This window comes from Oncorhynchus gorbuscha, unplaced genomic scaffold (genome assembly GCF_021184085.1).
Source record: "Oncorhynchus gorbuscha isolate QuinsamMale2020 ecotype Even-year unplaced genomic scaffold, OgorEven_v1.0 Un_scaffold_3247, whole genome shotgun sequence".
NCBI lineage: Eukaryota > Metazoa > Chordata > Actinopteri > Salmoniformes > Salmonidae > Oncorhynchus > Oncorhynchus gorbuscha.
Genome location: NW_025747543.1, coordinates 17,333 through 44,785, shown reverse-complemented (window position 1 = coordinate 44,785; position 27,453 = coordinate 17,333). Strand labels below are relative to the sequence as shown.

The 27,453-nt window shown below is 43.9% G+C and overlaps 1 protein-coding gene across 5 annotated transcripts; it reads left to right on the top strand.

Moving 5' to 3' along the window:
* The first annotated feature begins 234 nt into the window (after positions 1–234).
* Positions 235–27,094, top strand: LOC124027455 (zinc finger protein 239-like). 5 transcript variants are annotated; one of them, XR_006837412.1, is made up of 3 exons: positions 235–503; positions 11,132–11,212; positions 25,427–27,094. XR_006837412.1 is itself a non-coding variant. In XM_046339880.1 (2 exons), exons 1-2 carry the CDS (start codon positions 338–340, stop codon positions 26,416–26,418), a joined length of 1,158 nt encoding a protein of 385 aa, XP_046195836.1. In that variant the 5' UTR covers positions 235–337; the 3' UTR covers positions 26,419–27,094. The 5 variants fall into 5 exon arrangements, 4 of the variants coding, with proteins under 4 accessions (XP_046195836.1, XP_046195838.1, XP_046195835.1 ...); XM_046339880.1 differs by lacking the exon at positions 11,132–11,212; XM_046339882.1 differs by lacking the exons at positions 235–503; positions 11,132–11,212; positions 25,427–27,094 and adding exons at positions 13,442–14,507; positions 20,932–21,981.
* Positions 27,095–27,453: the final 359 nt, after the last annotated feature.

Here is a 27,453-nt window from a genome sequence, read left to right as displayed (position 1 = left end):
CCTTGCCCATGTCGATAGCGACGCTGAATTTATTGACTAGAACACGGAAGTAGCATTGGAGACGACTTTGTCCAATATATCTATAACTAACCCAAGATAGTTGATCTGTGTCGTTTAGTGGGCGCAAATGAAGCATAGTGGAAAGAACATGCAAGTAGGTGGGTGAAGCTCCTACTGGCGTGTTGTAGAACGTTTTAGGGAACGCCTCCTCTGTGAAGTGCGCCTGTGCACAAACCCATTCTGTCTGTATTGATGTTGCATGTAATTGTGTGGAGTAAAGAATGACATAGCCTACTGTCGGAACTAAATTACCTACCTAACTCATATTCGACTGAAAATGTATCAACTACAGTTATTGCGCGTGTTTTTAAATGAGCGTTTAACCGCGGCTGCTGTGGAGATTTTCGGGGCAGTTGAGAAAACGGTAGTGGAGTACCAGGAGGAGAATGATCGGCTACGGAGACTGCTGTGGGTCACGCCAGAGATAAAACAACGTAGAATAGGTTCGTATGCTATTCCACTGATATATAGTTCTACTCAATCAATTAATTTTTTGAATTAAGCTACCAGCGATCACCGTTTCAACCATGCTAAAGGAGTTGTTTTGAAACTTTTACCGTACATGGATAAAAACAATTGTCTGCGTCGCGAAAACGTTTGTTTACGGATGTAACCGTGGTTCTCTGATTAGAGAACGACACATGGGAACTCCTTTCCAGTTCACGCGATGTGATTGAGATGCTTAATATCAAACATGTTTACGGTCACGCCACACCCTTACTGTACCCACGTGATATGTGATATGTCACCATAACAGGCGGGGTGGTCTCTATTACTCCACTTGAACCCCACAGAGGCGAACGACATGAAAGCTATGCAATTACTCAACTCTTTTAATTATTATTTTTATTATATCTTTTAAAAAGTTTTATTGCAGAAAAAACAGTATACAGACAGACAATGATAACATATGCTAGGGGCTACAGCAAATTACAGATTATAAAAAGACCTTAAAAGAAACACACATATTGATTGTTTTAACAGCTTTCGTATTAGAAGAATGTAGAATGGTCTTAATGTACTGCTCTAATTCCTTATAGAAAACACGGAAGAGTGTTTTTTTATTAGTGAATTTACATGTATGATTATAAGATTTTGCCATTAGCGCAGTAAAATTGAAGTAAAATTATTTTTCTTTATATTTATTATAGTTAAGGAAACAGGGCAGCACATTCTCCCATAAAAAAACGAAAGTCATCAAGAATGTTAAAAATGATAAAACTATGAATATCTTTCTGTTTTTTTTTCAATAATATGTATGACATTTAATGAGCATCTTTCCTGTTGATCTTAGATATGGTAATCCCAGGGTATGTTACTTTTTCCTTGACTGGAATATTGTATATAGAGGGTATCACATAGTCTTTAACAGCAAACAATTCACAACTGTAATAGGGAAAGACCAGATGCTTTGGAAAAAATATTTATCACATCAATCAACTGCTCTAGGAATCTGGTCAGCATCTTTCAAAAAGAGGGTGGTGTCATCTGCAAGCTGATTTATGGTAATATCTCGGTCAGAAATTATATCGCTGGATTTAACAAAACTTGTAAGAAGTTGGGTTGCAAGCAGGAAGAGGAACGGTGAAATTGGGTGACCTTGCTATTCCTCATGAAGCCAGATTGGGTCTCTTCTATAATTGAGTCCAATACTGCCTTAATTCTTTTTGCAAATATAGAGGCTAATATTTTGTAGTCATTATGTACCCCAATTATCGAGGAGAAGCAAGTCTTTCTTGGGCTTAGTTATTCATGTAATCAGACCTTGAGTCAAACTGGGAGGGAGAGCATTATTTGCAATGCTTTCAGAAAAGTCCTCCAATGGAAATGGGGCTAACTGTTGAAAATAAGTTTTAGAAAACTCAGTCCCAGGAGACTTATTTTTTAAGGTGTTCAAATAGAATAAATGATTTATTCAACTATAATAGGGTCATCACACTGTTCAAATCAAATCAAATGTATTTATATAGCCCTTCGTACATCTGTTCTCTCTCAGCCTCCCCAATATATTTCACATCCCCCAGAGAGTAAAAAAAAACAGTTGAGGAAACCTCACAATACTTATACAATACTATATAAATTCATGTTGAAGTTGCAGCTAAAGATAGAGATGAATTTGGGATCATATTTAATTGTTGAATTGTATTATTTTTAGAGTGGTATTTTTATAACCTGAAAAAATAAGATGAGTTTTGTTCACCCTCCTCTTGCAGCTTCTTCCTAGATCTGACAAAGGCTCCCTCTGCTTTCAGTTTATACATATCATCCAACTTGTGTTGTAACTCAAACAGAACAGATTTGTCCTCCTCTGAGAGACTTTCAACATGCTTTTGAACAAGAGAGGTGATCTTTGTAATTACACTTTCTTCCTCAGCTCTCCTCGTCTTGGCAAGAATACTCCCATATTTTCTTAAATATTTTCTAACCTCGTTATTTAAAAAGCTCCCAGTTATTACTGTATGAATTGTCATTTATAGCTTTGTTCCAGAAATGTGTAATTAATTTGTTTATCTCCATCTTGACCAACTCGTGTTTTAATATAGAGCTATTCAGCTTCCAGTAGGATGCTCTGCCAAGGCCATTATCAGGGATGAAAAGTTTAATGTCAATATAAATAGCTCTATGATCAGTAAGGGCAGTGTCAAGGATGTTAACAGAAATACCCTGTTTATCAAAACATTTAGACACCAGCCAAAAAATCTATGCGTGATTGTCTGGAGCGTGCCTTATTACTCAAAGTGAAAGACTTTAGGAAACTCTACTCAGAGAGAACGTTTTCTTTAGTTTTCGTAACGGTCGCCAAAGAGGCTGGGAGAGGCTGTACCAAAGAGGCTGGGAGAAGCTGTACCAAAGAGGCTGGGAGAGGCTGTACCAAAGAGGCTGGGAGAGTACCAAAGAGGCTGGGAGAGGCTGTACCAAAGAGACTGGGAGAGGATGTACCAAAGAGACTGGGAGAGGCTGTACCAAAGAGACTGGGAGAGGATGTACCAAAGAGGCTGGGAGAGGATGTACCAAAGAGACTGGGAGAGGATGTACCAAAGAGACTGGGAGAAGCTGTACCAAAGAGGCTGGGACTGGGAGAGGCTGTACCAAAGAGGCTGGGAGAGGCTGTACCAAAGAGAGGCTGGGAGAGGCTGTAGGAGGCTGGGAGAGGCTGTGTACCAAAGAGGCTGGGAGAGGCCAAAGAGGCTGGGAGAGGCTGACCAAAGAGGCTGGGAGAAAGAGACTGGGAGAGGCTACCAAAGAGGCTGGGAGAGGACCAAAGAGGCTGGGAGAGGCTGTACCAAAGAGGCTGGGAGAGGCTGTACCAAAGAGGCTGGGAGAGGCTGTACCAAAGAGGCTGGGAGAGGCTGTACCAAAGAGGCTGGGAGAGGAGGCTGGGAGAGGCTGTACCAAAGAGGCTGGGAGAGGCTGTACCAAAGAGGCTGGGAGAGGCTGTACCAAAGAGGCTGGGAGAGGCTGTACCAAAGAGACTGGGAGAGTACCAAAGAGGCTGGGAGAGGCTGGGAGAGGCTTACCAAAGAGGCTGGGAGAGGCTGTACCAAAGAGGCTGGGAGAGGCTGTACCAAAGAGAGAGGCTGGGAGGGGCTGTGCCAAAGAGACTGGGAGAGGCTGGGAGAGTCTGTACCAAAGAGGCTGGGAGAGGCTGTACCAAAGAGGCTGGGAGAGGCTGTACCAAAGAGAGAGGCTGTACCAAAGAGGCTGGGAGGGACCAAAGAGGCTGGGAGAGGCTGTACTGGGAGAGGCTGTACCAAAGAGGCTGGGAGAGGCTGTACCAAAGAGGCTGGGAGAGGCTGTGCCAAAGAGACTGGGAGAGGCTGGGAGAGTCTGTACCAAAGAGGCTGGGAGAGGCTGTACCAAAGAGGCTGGGAGAGTGTACCAAAGAGACCAAAAGAGAGGCTGGGAGGCTGGGAGAGTACCAAAGAGGCTGGGAGAGGCTGTACCAAAGAGGCTGGGAGAGGCTGTACCAAAGAGACTGGGAGAGTACCAAAGAGGCTGGGAGAGGCTGTACCAAAGCGGCTGGGAAAGAGGCTGGGAGAGGCTGTACCAAAGAGGCTGGGAGAGGCTGTACCAAAGAGGCTGGGAGAGGCTGACCAAAGAGGCTGGGAGAGGCTGACCAAAGAGAGGGGCTGGGAGACTGGGAGAGGCTGGGAGAGTCTGTACCAAAGAGGCTGGGAGAGGCTGTACCAAAGAGGCTGGGAGAGGCTGTACCAAAGAGGCTGGGAGAGGCTGTACCAAAGAGGCTGGGAGAGGCCTGGGAGAGGCTGTACCAAAGAGAGGCTGGGAGAGGCTGGGAGAGGCTGTACCAAAGAGGCTGGGAGAGGCTGTACCAAAGAGGCTGGGAGAGGCTGAGGCTGGGAGAGGCTGTACCAAAGAGGCTGGGAGAGGCTGTACCAAAGAGGCTGGGAGAGGCTGTGAGGCTGGGAGAGGCTGTACAAAGAGGCTGGGAGAGGCTGTACCAAAGAGGCTGGGAGAGGCTGTACCAAAGAGGCTGGGAGAGGATGTGCTGACCAAAGAGACTGGCTGTACCAGAGAGGCTGGGAGGGGCTGTACCAAAGAGGCTGGGAGAGGATGTGCCAAAGAGGCTGGGAGAGGCTGTGCCAAAGAGACTGGGAGAGGCTGTACCAAAGAGGCTGGGAGAGGCTGTACCAAAGAGGCTGGGAGAGGCTGTACCAAAGAGGCTGGGAGAGGCTGTACCAAAGAGGCTGGGAGAGGCTGTACCAAAGAGTCTGGGAGAGGCTGTACCAAAGAGGCTGGGAGAGGCTGTACCAAAGAGGCTGGGAGAGGCTGTATGTATTTCAGAAAACAAAGTGTGATAATTAACCATATAACCAGGGCATGCTCCAGGCAGAAGCAACATGAGCAGTTGCTTAGGACCCCAGACCACTCATAATAATAATAATGAAATAAAAAATACACTAACGTTCAAAAGTTTGGGGTCATTTAGAACAAAAAATGTTGGTCCATTAAAATAACATCAAATTGATCAGAAATACAGTGTTGACATTTTTAATGTTGTAAATGACTATTGTAGCTGGAAATGGCAGATTTGTTATTCAATATCTATATAGGCGTACAGAGGCCCATGATCATCAAATCCAATTTTATTGGCCACATACACATGGTTAGCAGATGTTAATGCGAGTGTAGCGAAATGCTTGTGCTTCTAGTTCCGACTATGCAGTAATATTTAACAAGTAATCTAACAAATTCACAACAACTACCTTATACACACAAATACACACAAATGTAAGGGGATGAATGAGAATATGTACATATAAATATATGGATGAGCAATGGCGTGCGGCAATTGCAAGATGCAGTAGATGGTGAAGAATACAGTATATACATATGAGATGAATAATGTAGGATATATAAACATTATTAGAGTGGCGTTATTTAAAGTGACGAGTGATACCTTTATTGAGTCCGTTTAATTAAGTAGCCAGAGATTTGAGTATGTATGTTGGCAGCAGCCTCTCTATGTTAGTGATGGCTGTTTAACAGTCTGATGGCCTTGAGATAGAAGCTGTTTTTCAGGCTCTCGGTCCCAGCTATGATGCACCTGTACTGACCTCACCTTCTGGATGATAGCAGGGTGAACAGGCAGTGGCTCGAGTGGTTGTTGTCCTTGATGATTTTTTTGGCCTTCCTGTGACATCGGGTGCTGTAGGTGTCCTGGAGGGCAGGTAGTTTGCCCCCCGGTGATGCGTTGTGCAGTCCGTACTACCCTCTGGAGAACCTTGAGGTTGAAGGCGGTGCAATTGCCGTACCAGGCGGTGATACAGTCCGACAGGATGCTCTCGATTGTGCACCTGTAAAAGTTTGTGAGTGTTTTAGATGACAAGCGAAATTTCTTCTGCCTCCTGAGGTTGAAGAGGCGCTGTTGCGCCTTCTTCACCACTCTGTCTGTGTGGGTGGACCATTTCAGTTTGTTCGTAATGTGTACGCTGAGGAACTTAAAACTTTCCAGCTTCTCCACTACTGCCCCGTCGATGTGGATAGGGGTTGCTACCTCTGCTGTTTCCTGAAGTCCACGATTATCTCCTTTGTTTTGTTGACGTTGAGTGAGAGGTTATTTTCCTGACACCACACCCCGAGGGCCCTCATCTCCTCCCTGTAGGCTGTCTCGTCGTTGTTGGTAATCAGGCCTACCACTGTAATGTCGTTTGCAAACTTGACGATTGAGTTGGAAGCGTGCATGGCCACGCTTTCATGGGTGAACAGGAAGTACAGGAGAGGGCTGAGAACACACCCTTGTGGGGCCACAGTGTTGAGGATCAGCGGGGTGGAGATGTTGTTTCCTACCTTCACCACCTGGGGCAGCCCGTCAGAAAGTCCAGGACCCAGTTGCACAGGGCTGGGTCGAGAACCAGGGTCTCGAGCTTAATGACAAGTTTGGAGGATACTATGGTGTTAAATGCTGAGCTGTAGTCAATGAACAGCATTCTTACATAGGTATTCCTCTTGTCCGTATGGGATAGGGCAGGGTGATGGCGATTGCATCATCAGTGGGCCTATTGGGGCGGTAAGGAAATTGGAGTGGGTATAGGGTATCAGGTACGGTGGAGGTGATATGGTCCTTGACTAGTCTCTCAAAGCACTTCATGATGACTGAAGTGAGTGCAATGGGGCGATAGTAATTTAGTTCAGTTACCTTAGCTTTCTTGGGAACAGGAACAATGGTGGCCATTTTGAAGCATGTGGGGACAACAGACTGGGATAGGGATAGATTGAATATGTCATAAACACACCAGCCAGCTGGTCTGCGCATGCTCTGAGGACGCGGCTAGTGATGCCGTCTGGGCCGGCAGTCTTGCGAGGGTTAACACGTTTAAATGTTTTACTCACATTGGCCACGGAGAAGGAGAGCCCACAGGCTTTGGTAGAGGTCCGTGTCAGTGGCACTGTATTGTCCTCAAAGAGAGCAAAGAAGTTGTTTAATTTGTCTGGGAGCAAGATGTTGATGTCTGCGACGGGGCTGGTTTTCTTCTTGTAATCCGTGATTGACTGTAGACCCTGCCACATACGTCTCGTGTTTGAGCCGTTGAATTGCGACTCTACTTTCTCTCTATACTGACGCTTTGCTTGTTTGATTACCTTGCGGAGGAAATAGCTGCACTGTTTGTATTCAGTCGTGTTTCCGGTCGGCTTGCCATGATTAAAAGCGGTGGTTCGCACTTTCAGTTTTTGTGCAGATGCTGCCATCAATCCACGGTTTCTGGTTAGGGAAGGTTTTAATGGTCACAGAGGGTACGACATCTCCGATGCACTTGCTAATAAACCTGCTTACCGAGTCAGCATATACATCAAAGTTATTGTCAGAGGCTATCCGGAACATATCCCAGTCCACGTGATCGAACCAACCATCACTCCTGTGTTCCAATGGCACGTTATGTTAGCTAATCCAAGTTTATAATTTTAAAAGGTTAATTGATCATTAGAAAACCCTTTTGCAATTATGTTAGCACAGCTGAAAGCTGTTGTTCTGATTTAAGAAGCAATAAAACGGTCCTTCTTTAGACTAGTTGAGTATCTGGAGCAGGGATGTGGCTCAAAAGGGCTAGATTACAGACTCAAAATGGCTAGAAAGAAAGAACTTTCTTCTGAAACTCGTCAGTCTATCCTTGTTCTGAGAAATAAAGGCTATACCATGCGAGAAATTGCCAAGAAACTGAAGATCTCGTACAACACTGTGTACTACTCCCGTCACAGAACAGTGCAAACTGGCTCTAACCTAAATAGAAAGAGGAGTGGGAGGCCCCGGTGCACAACTGAGCAAGAGGACAAGTACATTAGAGTGTCTGGTTTGAGAAACAGAGGCCTCACAAGTCCTCAACTGGCAGCTTCATTAAATAGTAACCGCAAAACACAGTGAGTCTCCGGGATGCTAGCCTTCTAGGCAGAGTTCATCTGACCAGTGTCTGTGTTCTTTTGCCCATCTTAATCTTTTCTTTTTATTGGCCAGTCTGAGATATGCCTTTTTCTTTGCAACTCTGCCCAGAAGGTTGTGGCTACTGTCTCTGGCTGCGTGTAGATTCATCCACGTAGACTCAGTCTCAAGTCAAAGTCGAGTCCCGAGTCTTGAGGTTCCAAGTCCAAGTCAAGTCTCAAGTATTTTTTTTATTCTATCAAATCCAGTCTTGGGTGGGTGTAGTCCAACTTGCATCAGTACAGATCGAGTCCAGGGAGGCCCCTCTGACAGGGCCCATGAAGTGACCATGTCCCTGGTGGAGTATGTTACTACGCTGTCTAGAGTCGGTCTACCTTCTGCACTGTATGATTTTGACACTGTAGTGGTAATCAAATGTGCCAGTCCCTGCTTTGAGACAGGGTGCCCTTTGGTGTTCTCCCCATAACGCACAACAAAAACTGTTCTGTTTGACCAACAGTTCTTGCTGCAGCAAGACAGGCACTCAATGCCATAACCGGGCAAAGTGTATGCAACTCACAAATCTCCTGTGAGGGCTGGTTAATGTGATGATGAAAGCACCTTAGGTAAGAATGCTGGGGTTGGTCGAAGCACTGCCTTAGATCCATCTTCTGCTAAATTGAGGCATGATGGATGGGAGGGCATGGAAAGCATGCTTAACTTAAAAATTGCCAATAGAAAGCTCACATAGCTCAAGTGAAGACGGGCTCAAATGGTGGGCACATAAGTGATTGTAGGACAACATATAACTCCTATGAGGGTACTGAATAAGCTTTGGGGGGCCGTAACCTGCGGGCACCATTCATGAATTTGCGATACAAGAGGGTTTGCCTATGGTGATGCACCTGCAATCTGGTCATGGCCCATAAAGATGGGTACCATATACACTTTGAATGTATAAGGGGACTACCCTGTAGCCACAAGCTCCGGGAGGAAAGTCAAAATGTCAGAAATTGGGCAGGTGATTCTGCATGGTCGACACACCACTTCCTGAACACATTCCACATTCCAGGAATACAGGGTTAGCGTAAAGGATGCCTGTCTGCCTGAATTGTATCAATTACCAAGGAGGTCAACCCTGCAGCTACAAGGCGGTCACGTTCAGTGGCCACACCCACACCTTCGGTATTCTGGGTTAGGGGTGCCAAAGCTTACCTTTCGACTTGTGATAGGAGGTCTGCTCGGAGAGAGGTGTGGAGCAACAATGTGGAGCAACAAGTATAACTGATGCGCTCTCGAGGCTGATCGTCTTCAAAACCTGAGGGACCAAGGTATTTGGTGGAAAGGCATACATCAGCCCCCTTGGCCGTCTGTGTGATAGGGCACCAACCCTGAGTGCGCCTGCTGGACCCTTTATGGAGAACCACATAGGACAGGGACGGGCAACTTTGATGGGGGTAGGGCCCACAAAACATCTGAACTCATCATGAGGGGCATTAGTTGCTCAAGGGTCTATGTACCCATATGTTGATCCGAGGGCCTTCAAACGTTGCCCATCCATGACATAGGACAATGGGTTAAGTCTTGCAATGCGAACAGATTGAAGAGGGCCTCCTCTGGAGAGAAGCTCTGCAGCCTGAATCTCCACCTCCGGCAGGTGTATTTGCTCTGAGTGATGTAAGATGACCGTTTTGCCCAAAGCAGTAGCTCCCTTGCTACCTGGTGCAGAGCCATTGACCTCAGTCCGCCCTGGCGGTTGATATGTGTAACCACGGTTGTGTTGTCTGTCAATATCAGTATATGTTGTCCTCTCAGTACTGGGTGGAAGTGCCGGAGTGCAAGGGGAACCGCCTTGAGCTCCAGTACGTTCATGTGAGTTGTCCATGTTGCTGACCCTACACCATGAACCCCTGACTGGTTCAAGACTGCTCCCCATCCCTGTATGGAGGTGTCTGTGGTCAAAGTCGCCTGGTTGTGAACTGCGCCTCGGGGAACTCCACTAGGAATTTGAAGCGCCATTGTATTGCTCCCCAGGAACTTGTTGAAACTGTCAGCTTTTTGTTTTTGTCCCCTCCGGGACATAAATTGTGTTTGTTCTACCAGCACTGTATTTGGCCACATTGGGAGGAAGCCCAATGGTATAGCATGGACTGCAGCAGCTAGGAGGCCTAGGAGCCTCTGACTCTCGAATGCTGTCACCTGATTTATTGGTCGGTAGATCCCGGGGGGTGATTAAGGGGTTTGGAATGATCATTGATTTGTGTAGCAGACTCATCTGATAAATATCCGGAGGCTCCGCCCCCAAAGCGTGCGAGTCGAGATATCGATGCTTTGTTTTTTTGACAGTGAGCGCAAGACCTGCTACCCTGTGCAGCCGCTTGAGCATGTTCAGCTCCCAAGCAAAACATGCAAAGTGTATCCTCATCTGAGGCTGAGAGTTGGATTTTCACATAAGAGAGGTGTATTCCAAGACAAAGGTAACAAAAAATTGCTTTTTGTTTTGGTGTGTCTCGTGTATTCTTTCGATTACCTCAGTATCAGTTTCGGATTCTTTGAGAGAAAGTTATACTTACTGTTGGCGCCGACCTGTCATGCTTTGGGGTCGAGACTCCCGCCTAAATATTTTTCAAGGTCCGGGTTCGAAACTCCCACCTATATTAAGCTATCTTACTGGCACAGTCAAGCGTGTACTGTCAGTCTCGGCGTTGGTCGACCCGGTAGCCTATAGCCCTGCTGAGCTCTGTGATCACAGCAATACTCCAAGCGAGGGAGTGGTAATGGTGGTGTGGCAGTCAAGACTTCCTCAGTACAACATCCTCGTCGACCCACTGTGCTGTTAGACGCAGCATGTTCATGCGGCTGACATCGCTGGTCCAAATGTCAGTCTTGAAGCTAATAGCAGTAGCAAGTAGCTCAGGGATGTGCATTTCAACAATACTGTGTAACTCCGGTAGGGCAACACCTGAAAAATAGCACCTACTTGGTAGTGTGTACCGGGGCTCGAAGTGCTTGACCAGTCGGCGAATAGCATCACCGCAATTCATAAATGTAATATCAACAACCCATAAAGTCCACCCTCTTCTCACTGTGACTGTCCGTGTTCCCATACCAAACTGTAATGGATGACGTGAGAATGCTCTGTATGATGGTTGTGTAAAACTGAACCAGCAGCTGTTGTTTAACCTTGTACTTTTTCAGTTGTCTCAGAAAGTACAGTCTCTGCTGGGCCTTCTTGATGATGTGGTTCGAGTTGATGTCCCATTTCAGTAAGTCGTTGATGTAAGTGCCGACTAATTTTAAATAATCTGTCAGTGTTATTGGTTGGTCAGTGAAAATGACGGGAGCCTTGAGGTTCTTTCTTCTCCTGTAGTCTATTGCTATCTCTGTGGTTTTTGAAGCGTTGAGCATGAGGTCGTTGTCCTTACACTACGTCACCGTCCGAGCCACTTCACAGTGATACTGTGTTTCATTGTTGTCTGTGATGAGGCTGATCATGGTAGTGTCGTCAGCATATTTAAAGACCTTAACTGAGGTCTCCTGAGATGTAAACTGGTTCATGAAGAGGGACTAGAGCAGAGGGGACAGTACGCAGCCCTGTGGTGCACCAGTACTGAGGGTCAGAGAACAAGATGTCAGATTGTTTAAATTGACATTCTGGCTTCCCTTGCATTTAATGCTACTGGCATCAACAATGTCATACTCTTTATGACCAGACCACATCAGATAGATGGCCTACACATACAGAGACATAGGAGCGTTGTTTCGCTCGCTTGGATACTTTCTCCAGTGAGATACATTCAGCCTCTTGCAAATTGGCGAAAAATTGCCCCACGTGCAAAGCTGTCATCTAGACACAGGGTGGCTACTTTGTTTAACACTTCTTTGGTTACTACATGATTCCATGTGTTATTTCATATTTCTCAAAGGTTCTGCACAGCTGCACCATCGAGAGCATCCCTGATCGGGTTGCATCACTGCCTGGTATGCACCTGCTCTCGCCTCCGACCTACAGCACCAGAGGGTTGTGCAGGATACTCACCAAAGCCAAGCTGCCTGCCATCCAGGACCTCTGTACCAGCGTGTCAGAGGAAGGCCCCCCCTTTTACGCTGCTGCTACTCTCTGTTATTATCTATGCATAGCCACTTTAATAACGCGACCTACATGTACAAATTACCTCAATTACCTCAACTAACCGGTGCCCCTGCACATTGACTCTGTATCCCGTGTATATAGCCTCGCTATTGTTATCTTACTGCTGCTCTTTCATTATTTGTTACTTTTATTTATTCTTTTTAGGTATTTCTTAACTGCATTGTTGGTTAAGGGCTTGTAAGTAAACATTTGGCGCATGTGACAAATAACATTTCATTTGAATTTGCATTCCACGAATAGAGTATTTTTAGCGTCTCTTTGATATTTGAAGTAGAAATTGTGCACCAACATTGCATTTAAAAAGCCATTTATATTAAAATAAGTGCCCTTAAATATAGACCACATGGAAATTTGTAAAAATGTGTTGCTAAAGTGCCAATAATTAACATTTTCACCTAGTCACGTTTTTTGAACTTCTAGGAAGATTTTAACCGACTTTAACCGAAAACTTCTCCAAGTTTTCACATCATTGTAAAGCCCTAGTTATGTTCTTGCTTTGACAGTAAGTAATTTGTTATGATTATTATTTATTTATTAGTGATGAATTAATTTTCCCTAATTGTAAGGTCAACCCTCTTACATGAACTGAATTGTTATTTCAATATGGTGAAACTATATTATATTTACATTTGGTTAAATAATACTGTAACAGCAGGTGAGTGGCTCTTTTTGGCAATTTTCTGGTGTTTTGTGCTTGAAAACTGACAATGTCAAGCATAACATTCAACCCTGATACCCATCGACGGATAGGCTAGAACTGTTTTAACAATATATATTTTTTGGTGAAGCTTGCCTTCAATTGCCCCTGTTGCACGTGTAGGTGAAAATTCATGACTATGGTTGATTTTCCAGTATCCAGACTATTCTCCCATAACTATTGAGGCAGAAAACACAGGGTTAATTCATAGACATGTGTAAGCAGAATAAAGGCTTAGCGCAGGAGAATGTATAGACTGGGTCAACATGGTGTTAATCACTAGACATGCAAAAACAAGAACGTAATTTGAAAATGTATGCCTGTGCTGTTATAGGCCTGAGGGAAGTACTTACCTTGTCCTATGACTAGCGTTGAGACATACAATTGCATTATGTATTATTAATGGCACAGACATGCACAGACATGCATTATGTATGTATGTCTGTGCCATTACAGGCTTTGGGAGAGCCATTGTGTAGTACCATGAGTACCATGGGACAGACACGTGCATTTGTGTATGGATAAGCCACCAATAGAATCGGTAAACAAGCAAGAATTGAGACAGAAAGATAATGGTGGCAGGAGGCCAAGGGGTGTTAATCATCTACGTAGAGGGGAGTGACCATGTGTGTTATCTGAAAGTGGAAACCTATAAAGCCTGGGTTCTGTGGCAAGAGAATTCAGTTATTCCATGGAATTGCTCGGCTTTGTTACTTTGTAGTAAAGTCTCATTGAATTTACAAGTTCCAGTATCTGAAATATATTTTGATTCAAATGATCGAATTGAAAATTCTTCCTTAGTTGTTGAACATATTATTACTTCAAACTGTTGAAGGTGACAGGTACGTTTTCATTTTCGTCAAAAACAACTTTTTGATTTGACGGCCTGCATATGCGCAGTTCGGCCCGAGACGACATTTGACCCGATGACTCGAGTTTGGAGTTTTACCCGTTCTACCAGCAAGAATAAGGCTGTGACCTCGGGGATTTTCCTTCAAAATAATAGTCCCACAATGAAGATCGTGAAAAATAATATAAAATGTTATACATTTAGACCATTTGTAAGGAAATGTTAGCAAACTTAGAATTTTGTTTAACAATATAAAACATTTTTAAAAAGTTAGTCGCCTTAATGGCTCAAGTAATATTATAGCATTGACATTATTGTTAACAGCACTTCTGGTTTCAAAATCTACAAAGTTTATATTCAGAGGAGCATCGCTGCAGATAATTTTGTTGACCATTCAGGTGTAAATATTTTTTTAATAGAAAAATATATATATATTTTTAAAATACTTGTAATTATTATTTGTATGATAACTAGTATGAAATATTTTGATGATTGTGCACATGTTCCATCATTTTCACATTAATTATACATTTACAAAATGTACAGGATGGGACATTTATTTTGAAGGATTTCAAAAATCGGTGACCCGGAAGTACTTATGTATTCTTGCCCGCTTCACCGTCGGTTTGATTTTGCATACCTTGTTAGAAATAAAGAAAGATCAAGTGACTCAACTGAAGGGTCTACCTAACTCTCATTTGACTGAAAATGTCTACACTAGATTTGTTGCGTGTGTTTTTAAATGAGCGCTTAACTGCGGCTGCGGCGGAGATTTTCGGGGCCGTTGAGAAAACGGTAGTGGAGTATCAGGAGGAGAATCATCGGCTTCGTGGACTGCTGCGGATTACACCGGGGATAAAACTATGCAAAAGAGGTTCGTTTGTAGATATACTGATAGTTACCTATAGTTCTACTAAATTCGCATACTGTTTAGGCAAATGTTCTCCATTTGTTTTTCTTTATACAACGATGGATCTGATTCTGAGTGCTGATAGCTGATAGTGCACATTCAAATAAAATGTTATTAGTCACATGAGCCGAATACAACCGGTGTAGACCTCACAGTGAAATGCTTACGAGCCCCTAACCAAAAATGCAGTTAAAAAAATGCAGATAAGAATAATAAATTAATGTAATTAAAGAACAGCAGTAAAATAACAATAGCGATACTATATACAGGGTGGTCCCGGTCCAGAGTCAATGTGCAGAGGCACCGGTTAGTTGAGGTAATATGTACATGTAGGTAGAGTTATTAAAGTGACTATGCATAGATGATGATAACAACAGAGAGGAGCAGCAGTGTAAAAGGGGGATCTAGGTAGCCATTTGATTCGGGAGTCTTGTGGCTTGGGGGTAGAAGCTGTTTAGAAGCCTCTTGGACCTAGACGTATGGCTCTCCAGTACCACTTGCCATGCGGTAGCAGAGAGAACAGTCTATGAATAGGGTGGCTGGAGTCTTTGACAATTTTTAGGGCCTTCCTCTGACACCGCCTGGTATAGAGGTCATGGATGGCAGGAATCTTGCCACCAGTGATGTACTGGGCCGTTCGCACTACCTTCTGTAGTGTCTTGCAGTCGGAGGCCGAGCAGTTGCTATACCAGGCAGTGATGCAACCAGTCAGGATGCTCTCGATGGTGCAGTTATAGAACCCGTTGAGGATCTGAGACCCATGCCAAATCTTTTCAGTCTCTTGCCCTCTTCACGACTGTCTTGGTGTGCTTGGACCATGTTAGTTTGTTGGTGATGTGGACACCAAGGAACTTGATGCTCTCAACCTGAAGGTATCCAGCTGGTGTCTAGTGCACAAATTTGCATCATTGTTTCAATATTCAGATTCAATATCCAGCTGTCCCATAGTAATGGTGTCGGGATGAGACAGGCAGGCAGCTTTTCTCAGCCAGTCGAAATCACGAATCAGTATAATTTCATGGATATATACAAATAACTATCAATAGAAAACAGGTAAAACTAAAAAAAGTGCAGCTAGTTTGCGGTCTTTCCAGCTTCAGTTTGAAGTGATTGTATTAGCTGTGTTGTTGGCTAGCTCCTCTGAAAAACATTGTCCTGACGAGAGAGCATATTTTCAATGCCAGGCGGAATCGCACCTCATTAGCTCATTGTTATGGATGTGTCAAAATAAAAGTCACTAGAAAACATCTTAACCAAATGCAGCTGCTGCTGCTGTTATTCTGGCTGCACGGTTTGATGTGACTATAAGTTAGCCCTAGGTGGCTAGCTAGCAAGCAAGGGGATAAGAATGTTTCCAGCAAGTATGGCAATGGAACATTTAGACTGAACGACTGGATCGCATCTCTGGCAACCGATAGAATGTCCAGCCGGCTTGTGTAGCAACCATAGATTTGTGTCGGGGTTAGGGTTTCAAAGGTTCGAAACTTAACCGAAAAAGTTTCATGGCGAGTTGAGCCTGGGAATTTTGCTTAAATTCATCAAAAACGTTAGCTTATAGCAGTGAACCTTTTCTGTGGGATATACATAAGGCAATTCTAGGTCTTGTGGCATATTTTCGTTAAACTATCCACAATTAATTGGAATTGCAACCCTCTGCATGCACAGTTCATTCTTCCATCATATGTACAGCTGATTCTCAAGATCTTGCACACTAATGAGATGCTATTGAGCCCACACTATGAAACTGTCTGAGCCAAGGACTACATGCTGTCTGGTAAGTTAAGATACTGGGTGGGGTGAATATATTTTATACGACAATTTTTTGTTAACTAGTAAATAGTAGCCTACAGCAAAGTGGGTTTAAATCATTTCTGCTAGTTGGTTTTAGCTTGCTTGAGCCTGCTTGAGCCTGCTAACTGAAGAGTGTTAATTCACCTGTTTCCATACATGTTTTTATTTAAAACATTTATCTTACAAAGGGAGTTGTTTAATCTAACTGCTTAACTATTTATCTGTACATGGAATTGTATTTATTTATTTTACTATTTTTTTTTCTAATCTTTACAAGAAAATACCACGGGCACTATCTGATGTGTGGAGACATTTCCCTGCAGCTAATGTAGAAGGAAAAGCTGTGTACATTTGCAAATACTGTGCTGAATCATATGTGAAGAATGACAAAGATGCAGAATCTTCTGGCTAAGTGCATAAAGTTCCATCATCGCTCACAACAAGCAACCTCTGACAAAAGTACCTCTACTTCTATTCGAGGTGAAAATGATGAATCAGACACCTTATCGATAGCAACAGCTCATGGTCCTCCTGGAATCAGATTTTCTTTTGGCTCAATGAAGGAACGTAGTCAGAGAAATGCTGATGAATGTCTTGCTCGAGCTGTGTATGCAACTGGTTCACCTCTGATGCTCACAGGCAATGTGTATTGGAAGAGATTTCTGAATGTTCTTCGCCCAGCATACATCCCTCCAACCTGACATGCTTTATCTACTCATTTGCTGGATGCAGAGTTCAACAAGTGAAGGTCAAGCAAATCATAGAGAAAGCAGACTCTGCAAGAGAGCCAAGGAAATGGTTAGGTATGTGAAGGGTCATCACATCACACCCATTATTGCTCATGCATTGAATCTACCTCACAGAGCAAAGTGAGGAGAATAAGAGCACCACATTGAAGCTGCCCAGCAACACCCATTGGGATGGTGTTGTCATCATGTTTGACAGTCTCCTGGATGGGAAGGAGTCTTCAAGAAATGGCCATATCACAGTCTGCCGATATGGATAGCCCCATCAAAAGGATCCTCCTGGATGATGTATTTTGGGAGAGAGTGGTAAGCAGCCCGAAACTACTGAAACCTATAGCAGTAACCATTGCACTGATTGAGGGAGACAATGCCATCCCGTCTGATGTTCAGACTTTGCAGATGTAAGAGAAGAAATCCATACTGCTCTGTCCACTTCACTGTTGTTACAAGCAGAGGAAACTGCCCATAAATACCGCAGCGTACATGTTGGACCCCAGGTATCCTAGCAAGAGCATCCTGTCAGGTGCAGAGATCAACACGGCCTATGGTGTCATCACTACTGTGTCTCACCACCTTGGCCTGGATGAGGGCAAGGTTCTTGGCAGTCTGGCGAAGTACACTTCCAAGCAAGGGCTTTGGGATGGAGATGCAATATGGCAGTCGTGCCAACATATCGCATCAGCCACCTGGTGGAAGGGACTTTGTGGATCTGAGGCTCTTTCCCCTGTTGCTTTCATCATCCTCCAAATCCCACCAACATCAGCCACCTCAGAGCGCAACTGGTCCTTGTTTGAGAACACACACCAAAGCACACAACAGGCTGACCAATACAAGGGTTGAAAAATTGTTGTCTCTCCGGGCAAATTTGAGGCTTTTTGAACCGGACAAGAAGCCATCCTCAACAAGGTTGGAAAGTGGAAGGGAAGATGAGGCCTCAGAGTCTGATATTCAAGAGGTGGACATTGAGGAGTTCAAGGGAGGGGGAAGACAACCAAAGCTTTTGTTTCTACACAATAATTTTACAGATGTTTAAAATGTTTTTTGGAGATGCGATGGATCATTGGGGATCATTCAATATTCCCTTTTGTTGTTCAGTGAAGTCATCCCATGTGAAGAGTCAACTAATTTAATTAAAGTTCAATTTGAAACTAGTCATTTTTATTTCTATTGGAAAGATTTAATCATTTGCAATTATGTCTAAGAAACAAACCTTTTACCGTCTCCATATATGGTAAATATATCCAATGCAAAAAAACATCAACATTTAAATGGTATTATTATACATTTGCATATATTCCCGTTAATTCCCATCTAATTTGCAATTAGATGAAGACGTTCGTCTACGATGCATTTTTGCAATCCAGAAGAGCGATCTCTCTCGCGTGGAGCCTGTCTCTCACATCCTACAGAACACACACGAGAAAGGCCCCGCTCTTAATGAGGACAATGGCGGAGAGAACGAAACGTTCAAAAGTGTGGTTCCACTTCACCAGAGTCGATGCTGACAATGCTCGTTGCCGCAAGTGCAACAAGACGTTGCTCGTGTTTCCGCCCTGACAAGCAAATCTGTCCAAACCTCCAACCATTAGCCAGCTGATTGTTTAGCTATGGGTGCGTTCATAACTTAAATCACCCATTTAAAGATGTTGCAACTTTTTTGTTAAAGTTGCAGCTACAATGAACCAACCCACTTCCTCCCTCTGATACCGCTGGTCCAAGCCAAAGACCAGCCCAAAGCCCCTTCACGCTGGAAGCTAGTGGGAGGATGACTGAGGAGAGGGTGAATGAGTGCCACCTAGCTGTGACCAAGTTCATAGTGAAAGGGCTACACCCCTTTGCAACAGTGGAGTCCAAGAGCTTTCGGTAACAGTCTGTCAGTATATACTGAGTTGTATTCATTTTTAGGACATGGTAGTATAAAAGGGTTGTATGTTAGTCCCATCACTCTACAATACACAACAACACAATCATTAAATGATGATAATTCAACACATGGAAACAATCTTTCTTTTTTTTTACTGTAGGTAGATGAGCAAGGCACTCAACCACAAAAATACCCCTCCCTCCAGGAGTTACCTCAGTGACATATTCATTCCTACCTGATGTGGTGTAGAAAAGTGATCACTGAGCTGAGGGACGTGCCAAAGCTGGTGTCGTGTCTTTGGCTGTGCCGGCTTAAGTGATATGACATGATATTCTATAAAATTCTTTCTCCGTAATCAATATTACCTGATTGAGCAATACAAAATTGAGTTTCACTATTTATTTACTAAATACCTAACTAATCACACAGAATGCATCATACCTTGATTACAAATTACGTCATAAAGGAAAATTTCCCTAGCTGGCGGAACAGATATGACAGCTGGTTACACAAAAGAAAAGGGGCTGGGTTTGAGTGAAAGAGCGGGAAGACTGAGGGACAAAGGAAGAAGCAGTGCTATCGTAAAAACAGTATTTTATGCATTCTAAATTACCGCCCATTTGGAAAAGGAAAATGCAATAAATATTTTGGTAGGTTGGTGGTAGATTGAAGGCTGGATGGTAGATGGAAGGCCGTGTTGCCAAACCAAGTCCTTTGTCCTTTGAAGAATATCTCTGGTGGTCAATTGTATACGTTGTAGTAACATCAGTTTGTGATAGACGGGATACTCTCTGTTCCTTCCTAACCCTCGTTTGCAGCTGCTGTTGCTAACTCAACGGCTAGGAGGTATCACTTCTGTAGTGAATAAGAGTTCAAAGTTCATACCATTCACAACCAAAGCTCACGCTGATGTTGGCTTCGTTCTGTAGTTATTATCTGAACCATTCTGACATCGGACCGTCATCCTCAGAACAGGAGGTTATATTGTCGTCAAGGCTTTATATTGGAAGGGAGAGGAGGGTGTGTTTGAAAAGTTTTATAACCCATGTCCCTTCACAGGGGCGGGCCACTGATTGAGCAGAGCCCTAACCTTATGAAAACCCAAATCTCTCATTTGGTAGCTAAAATTACATTTCATCTCTTCACCAATAATTTTTATATTCAAACATTTAAATTGAACAACAATTCCATGTGAATCTGATAATTGATGTGTAGACTTTCCACTGTAGAGTTTGTCATCTTATCATCGATGAGAATGTCTCAGATGACAACCGAACTGACATATTCATTAAGTACCACCGCATATGTTCAATTGGTCGGATTACCAGAATATAGTTAATTTCCCCCCACCTCCTGATGTTCCCAGGATCTCTATGTTAACCAAGAGGTTTTCAAATTTCACATTAGTAGGGTAGAGAGAGGAAAAAGGGGGGAAGAGGTATTTATGACTCATAAACCTAACCCCAGGCCAACGTCATGACACTGGCCATCACATCAGACGGGTGGACCAGCCTGAGGACCACTATCTCACTGTTAGTGTGCTACACAAGCCAGGGGCAGTGTAAAACAGAAGTTCCTCCAGCAGGACAGTGTACAAATTGCAATCTGGCGAAGTAGTGGCAGAGAAGATTTCTGGAAGAGTTTGAGATGGAGCCGAGGATGATTGTAGCCGCAACTGTTGATAATGCTGGCAATATGGATGTTGCCATCAAGTGGCTACACATCCTAAAAATAGGACGCTTTGCGCACACATTGAATCTGGCAGCACAGAAAATCTACTAAATGGGCAGCCTGAAGCAGAGCAGTGGTCGTGTGGTTCAAGAGATCCTCGAAGTCCAAAAGAGTCTTGAAGGAAAAGCAGCAGCTCCTTGGTAAGAAGCCAGTTCAATCTATTAAGGTATTATTTAGAAATGTTCGCATTTAACCATTTCATTCAATTTTCAAGTAATTAAATAATTAAATGCATGTTTTTTTGTTGTTGTTTCAGGCCTTCCGCAACACTCACTCATCTTTGATGTCAAGACCAGATGGAACTATCCAACGATAGAGAGATTCATGGAGCAGTATCCAGCGATCCAAGCAGCATCCTTGGACCCCACGACTGCGAAAAGCAATGACCAAGGACAACCTGGACCGTCTGAAGGACAAGGACTTTCATAAGGCTGAGGAGTTTGTCCAGCTCATGGTAATCCTCTATACATCCACACTGTGTGTGTCATGTGACAATAACGCCACCTGTGGACAGATCATACCCATCCTCCACAAACTGGAGGAGCACTTCACTGTGAAGCATGAAGATACAACGTTTGTGGCAACCATCAAAGAGAAGGTGTGGGAGAACCTCTCCGAGCGCTATCAGGATGAGGACATTCAAGCCTTCCTGCATGAGACCGCAGCAATGGACCCCGGATTTAAAGGGAGGCCGGTGAGTGACGCCACCTGGGACAGGCTGAGGAAGGCAACTGTTGAGGCCAATGTGACAGGAGCGACACCAAGGCTTGTCAGAGGAGCCGGCGCAGACGGACACGGAGCACCAGCAACAGGAGGAGGAGTCTGAAGGAGAAGGAGAGGAAATGGAGCAGTCCCTCCATTGTACAAAACAAGGAGTGCCTTGGAGGAGCTGTTCTCAGAGGAGGACAGGGAGTTGAGGTTGACGATCCAACAGGACACCTCGTCCCTCACCCTCAGCGAGCGTGTTGACCTAGAGGTGGAGTCCTATGAAGGCCTGCCTCCCATCTCCATGGCTGAAGATCCTGTGATGTAGTGGTGGAAGAAGAGATACTCTGCCCCTCCTCACAAACATTGCAACAAGCTACCTCTGTGCTCAAGCGCCCTCCACCCCTAGTGAGAGGGTATTTTCGACAGCAGGGAACACAATAAGCTAGGAGATGCCCCGACTTCTGCCAGAGAAGGCAAATATGTTGATCTTTCTCCAGAATAACTGCTAAGAACTGTTAGTCCTTCTGCAGCCTACCTGCAGGCCCCACCCGTGTTGTTCTATACCACTGTCTTTTCTTTTACAGCCTACCTGCAGGCCCCACCCGTGTTGTTCTATACCACTGTCTTTTCTTTTACAGCCTACCTGCAGGCCCCATCCGTGTTGTTCTATACCATTGTCTTTTCTTTTACAGCCTACCTGCAGGACCCACCCGTGTTGTTCTATACCACTCTCTTTTCTTTTACAGCATACCTGCAGGCCCCACCCGTGTTGTTCTATACCACTGCCTTTTCTTTTACAGCCTACCTGCAGGACCCACCCGTGTTGTTCTATACCACTGCCTTTTCTTTTAAAGCATACCTGCATGACCCACCCGTGTTGTTCTATACCACTGTCTTTTCTTTTACAGCCTACCTGCAGGCCCCACCCATGTTGTTCTATACCACTGTCTTTTCTTTTACAGCCTACCTGCATGACCCACCCGTGTTGTTCTATACCACTGTCTTTTCTTTTACAGCCTACCTGCAGGACCCACCCGTGTTGTTCTATACCACTGTCTTTTCTTTTACAGCCTACCTGCAGGACCCACCCGTGTTGTTCTATACCACAGTCTTTTCTTTTACAGCCTACCTGCATGACCCACCCGTGTTGTTCTATACCACTGTCTTTTCTTTTAAAGCATACCTGCATGACCCACCCGTGTTGTTCTATACCACTGTCTTTTATTTTACAGCCTACCTGCAGGACCCACCCGTGTTGTTCTATACCACTGTCTTTTCTTTTACAGCCTACCTGCAGGCCCCACCCATGTTGTTCTATACCACTGTCTTTTCTTTTACAGCCTACCTGCATGACCCACCCGTGTTGTTCTATACCACTGTCTTTTCTTTTACAGCCTACCTGCAGGACCCACCCGTGTTGTTCTATACCACTGTCTTTTATTTTACAGTCTACCTGCAGGCCCCACCCGTGTTGTTCTATACCACTGTCTTTTCTTTTACAGCCTACCTGCAGGACCCACCCGTGTTGTTCTATACCACTGTCTTTTCTTTTACAGCCTACCTGCAGGACCCACCCGTGTTGTTCTATACCACAGTCTTTTCTTTTACAGCCTACCTGCATGACCCACCCGTGTTGTTCTATACCACTGTCTTTTCTTTTACAGCCTACCTGCAGGACCCACCCGTGTTGTTCTATACCACTGTCTTTTCTTTTACAGCCTACCTGCAGGCCCCACCCGTGTTGTTCTATACCACTGTCTTTTCTTTTACAGCCTACCTGCATGACCCACCCGTGTTGTTCTATACCACTGTCTTTTCTTTTACAGCCTACCTGCAGGCCCCACCCGTGTTGTTCTATACCACTGTCTTTTCTTTTACAGCCTACCTGCAGGACCCACCCGTGTTGTTCTATACCACTGTCTTTTCTTTTACAGCCTACCTGCAGGACCCACCCGTGTTGTTCTATACCACTGTCTTTTCTTTTACAGCCTACCTGCAGGCCCCACCCGTGTTGTTCTATACCACTGTCTTTTCTTTTACAGCCTACCTGCAGGACCCACCCGTGTTGTTCTATACCACTGCCTTTTCTTTTACAGCCTACCTGCAGGCCCCACCCGTGTTGTTCTATACCACTGTCTTTTCTTTTACAGCCTACCTGCAGGACCCACCCGTGTTGTTCTATACCACTGTCTTTTCTTTTACAGCCTACCTGCAGGACCCACCCGTGTTGTTCTATACCACTGTCTTTTCTTTTACAGCCTACCTGCAGGCCCCACCCATGTTGTTCTATACCACTGTCTTTTCTTTTACAGCCTACCTGCAGGACCCACCCGTGTTGTTCTATACCACTGTCTTTTCTTTTACAGCCTACCTGCATGACCCACCCGTGTTGGTCTATACCACTGTCTTTTCTTTTGCAGGAAAATATTGTTCATTAATGTTGTGATGGTAATCTAAAACAAATTAAGTCTATAATAGTGATTTGTTATTAAAAAACATTGCTGTTTCTTTTGCTGTAAATAATTTATTTTACATTTCAGAAAATAAAGCTATGTTCTGTTCTTAATTTGTTTTGGGGTTTTTTCTCGTAAAAAATAAGAATACCGTTAAAGTACCAGATCGATAAGCAGTATCGGTAAGATTAGTAATACCGTTAAAGTACCGGATCGATAAGCAGTATCGGTAAGAGTAGTAATACCGTTAAAGTACCGGATCGATAAGCAGTATCGGTAAGAGTAGTAATACCGTTAAAGTACCGGATCGATAAGCAGTATCGGTAAGAGTAGTAATACCGTTAAAGTACCGGATCGATAAGCAGTATCGGTAAGAGTAGTAATACCGGTCAAATCTTAACGATACCTATCCATACTTTCCAGTTAATGACCCCCCTCCCGGATCTATCTGACACCTACCACCTACCCTCTCCATTTACTGTAGCAAGCATCCTCACCCACTGAGCACCGACCAACACCGGACGTCCACGGACAGACCAAATCTAAGCCAATCATAGATCACGTCTATGTTTCACAAGTTTGGATAGTACAGTACTGTACAGTAGAGCACACTAGTATAATGTACTGTACTGAATGTTACTGAACTGGGCTGTATTGTGATGTCAAAACTTGTGACGCATATACATTTATGATTGGTCCTTACCAACCAAATTTGTGTTTGCTTGGGGTGGAGGGTATTACATATTTCTACCTTTTGTGTATCTATTCAGGATACATCACCATGACGATAATGGTATTGATAACCATAATTATGCAGTTTTGTGTTGTTCAGATCAGGGACCCATAATTGTAATTATGTTACTGGATTTACTGGATCCACTTCACTTACTGTAGTTCTATAACCAAAATATATATTTTTCAATCTCAAGGTGTCATGTCATAGCTGACACCCCATTCTTGCTGCAGGCATCTTTGAATCTTGATTTGGAGCAGATATTTAAGAGTTTTGGGGAAGCGTGGACACAAAAAATAAACTGAGGGAAGTTTTACTGAAATTCTGTTACTGAACTTTGCATCTGCACAATAAAATGTTCAGTGGAAATTGTTTCAATTAGTCCTTGTGCATAGAGTTGTGTGGTTTGTTAAACTTTGAAATCAATGTTTTTGTTTGGTAAGATTTTGAAGTGAAAAATTAGTTTCTGTAATAATTCCGTTACTGGGGAACTGTCTGTAGGCTTGTCATATAATGGGCAAATATTGCATAATCCAGGTGTGTAAAGAGACTTTTACCCAGAAAGACTCACAGCTGTAATCACTGCCAGAGGTGATTCTAACATGTACTGGCTCAGGGTGAATATTTATCTAATAACGATTTAGATATGTTTTATTTAAAATATATGTATATGTGTATGTATGTATATATATATATATATTAGTTCTTCCACTTTGACATTATCATATTTTGTGTGGATTGTTGACAAAAACAAAAAGGTATTAAATCCATTTTACAATGTGAAGGACTCCGGGGGGGTGAATACTTATGATGATAGGCACCTGTCGATAACCACTTCTCCTCCTCCTTCCCTCCAGACTCCCTGCAGCTCTCTCTCGCTGTCTCTGAAGAGGAGATTCCCTCTGAGCAGCAGCACTGTGAGCCGGAGTGGAGCCCCAGTCTGGGGCAGGAGGACCCCGAGCCCACACAGATTAAAGAGGAACAGGAGGAAGTCAGGACCAGTCAGAAGGAAGAGCAGCTTCAAGGGCTGGAGGCTGATATCATAGAGTTCCAATTCACTCCTTCCTGTGTGAAAGGTGAATGTGATCAGGAGGACCCACTTTGGTCCTTGACTCTTCCCCAAACCCAGACTGTGGAAAACAAAGAGAGTGACCCTAAACATTTTTCCACTGTGACCCACCTAAAGGGTTTTGATATTCCCTGTGACCCTCCAGATAATCAAAGCAATGCGTCCAGCCACAGTTCAGCCAAAAGCAGCGACCCAATAGGACATGACAGCAGCCAACCATTGGATCCGAACCTACCAATGGGGGAACATTGTTCCAAACCCAGCACCATATCTATAAAAGCTTACCGCTGCCGGGACTGTGGCAAAACGTTTCCTCTGAAAGCGGGCTTGCAGAGGCATGTGAATCTCGACAAGAAGAGACTCAGTGAATGCCACTTCTGCAAAAAACAGTACAACTCCACCTGTAAACTGAAGGCCCATGCCCGACTATGTCACGGTGGGAAACCCAGCACCTGCCCCTTCTGTGGCAAGACCTTCAAACACAAAGGACATCTGTCTAGGCACATGAGTATTCACACAGGAGAGAAACCTTTTAGCTGTGGTGACTGTGGGAAGAGCTTCAATCAGAAGGGGGGCCTAGGAAGACATATACTGACTCACACAGGAGAGAAACCTTTTAGCTGTCATTTTTGCTGTAAAAGCTTCAGGCAGAAGAGGGATCTAAGGAGGCATATACTGATTCACACAGGAGAGAAACCATATAGCTGTGGCGACTGCGGTAAAGGCTTCATTCGCAAGGAGCACCTAACTGCACATATGCGGACTCACACAGGAGAGTAGATGCGGACTCACACAGGAGAGTAGAGATTTATCTGTGGTGACTGCGGGAAAAGCTTCAATTGTAAGGGGAAGCTGAGAATTCATATATGGACTCATTTATCTGTGATGACTGCTGGAATTGTTTAATTACGAAGCCTAAGGGCTCTATTCAATCAGTATTTTGGAAGTTCAGCATGATTGCCATTACATTTCGATGTTGCTGAGTTAGCGGAGACTGTATTCACGATAAACACTGCATACGTCGCCTCAATCAGAATTTACCTTAACATTTCTATTGTGCAATCTGTACCGCTTCAGCGATATAGAGCCCTAACCTAACATATTTACGGACTCACACAGGGGAGAAATCATTTAGCTGTGGTGACCGCGGGGAAAGCCTCACTAAGAAGGGGGACCTAACCAGGCATATACTGACACACAGGAGAGATATCACATGGCTGCCCAGTTTGTGGTAAAAGAGTCACTCAGAAGGTAAACTTACTGAAGCATGGAAAAAGAACATACACAAACAAGATAAACTGAAAGAAGGAAGAAAATGGACTTAGATGTTCTGTCAGAAGATGGGAATAAAAATCAACTGGATCATTCATGCTGTGTATTTTAGAGAGATACATTATGGATTTACTTTTGTAAAATGTTCTATGTACATAAAGTTTGATTGGATTTAAATTATTAAGAAATGAACCAGGAGTAGTGCATTTATAATGGGAATCTCACCAATCTACTGTTCTGTTTTTGTTTTCACCTTATTAGAAACCGGAAGATCTGGATGGGAAAAATATACACTGCTCAAAAAAATAAAGGGAACACTAAAATAACACATCCTAGATCTGAATGAATGAAATATTCTTATTAAATACTTTTTTCTTTACATAGTTGAATGTGCTGACAACAAAACAACCCATGGAGGTCTGGATTTGGAGTCACACTCAAAATTAAAGTGGAAAACCACACTACCGGCTGATCCAACTTTGATGTAAAATGAGACTCAGTAGTGTGTGTGTGGCCTCCCTACAACGCCTGGGCATGCCCCTG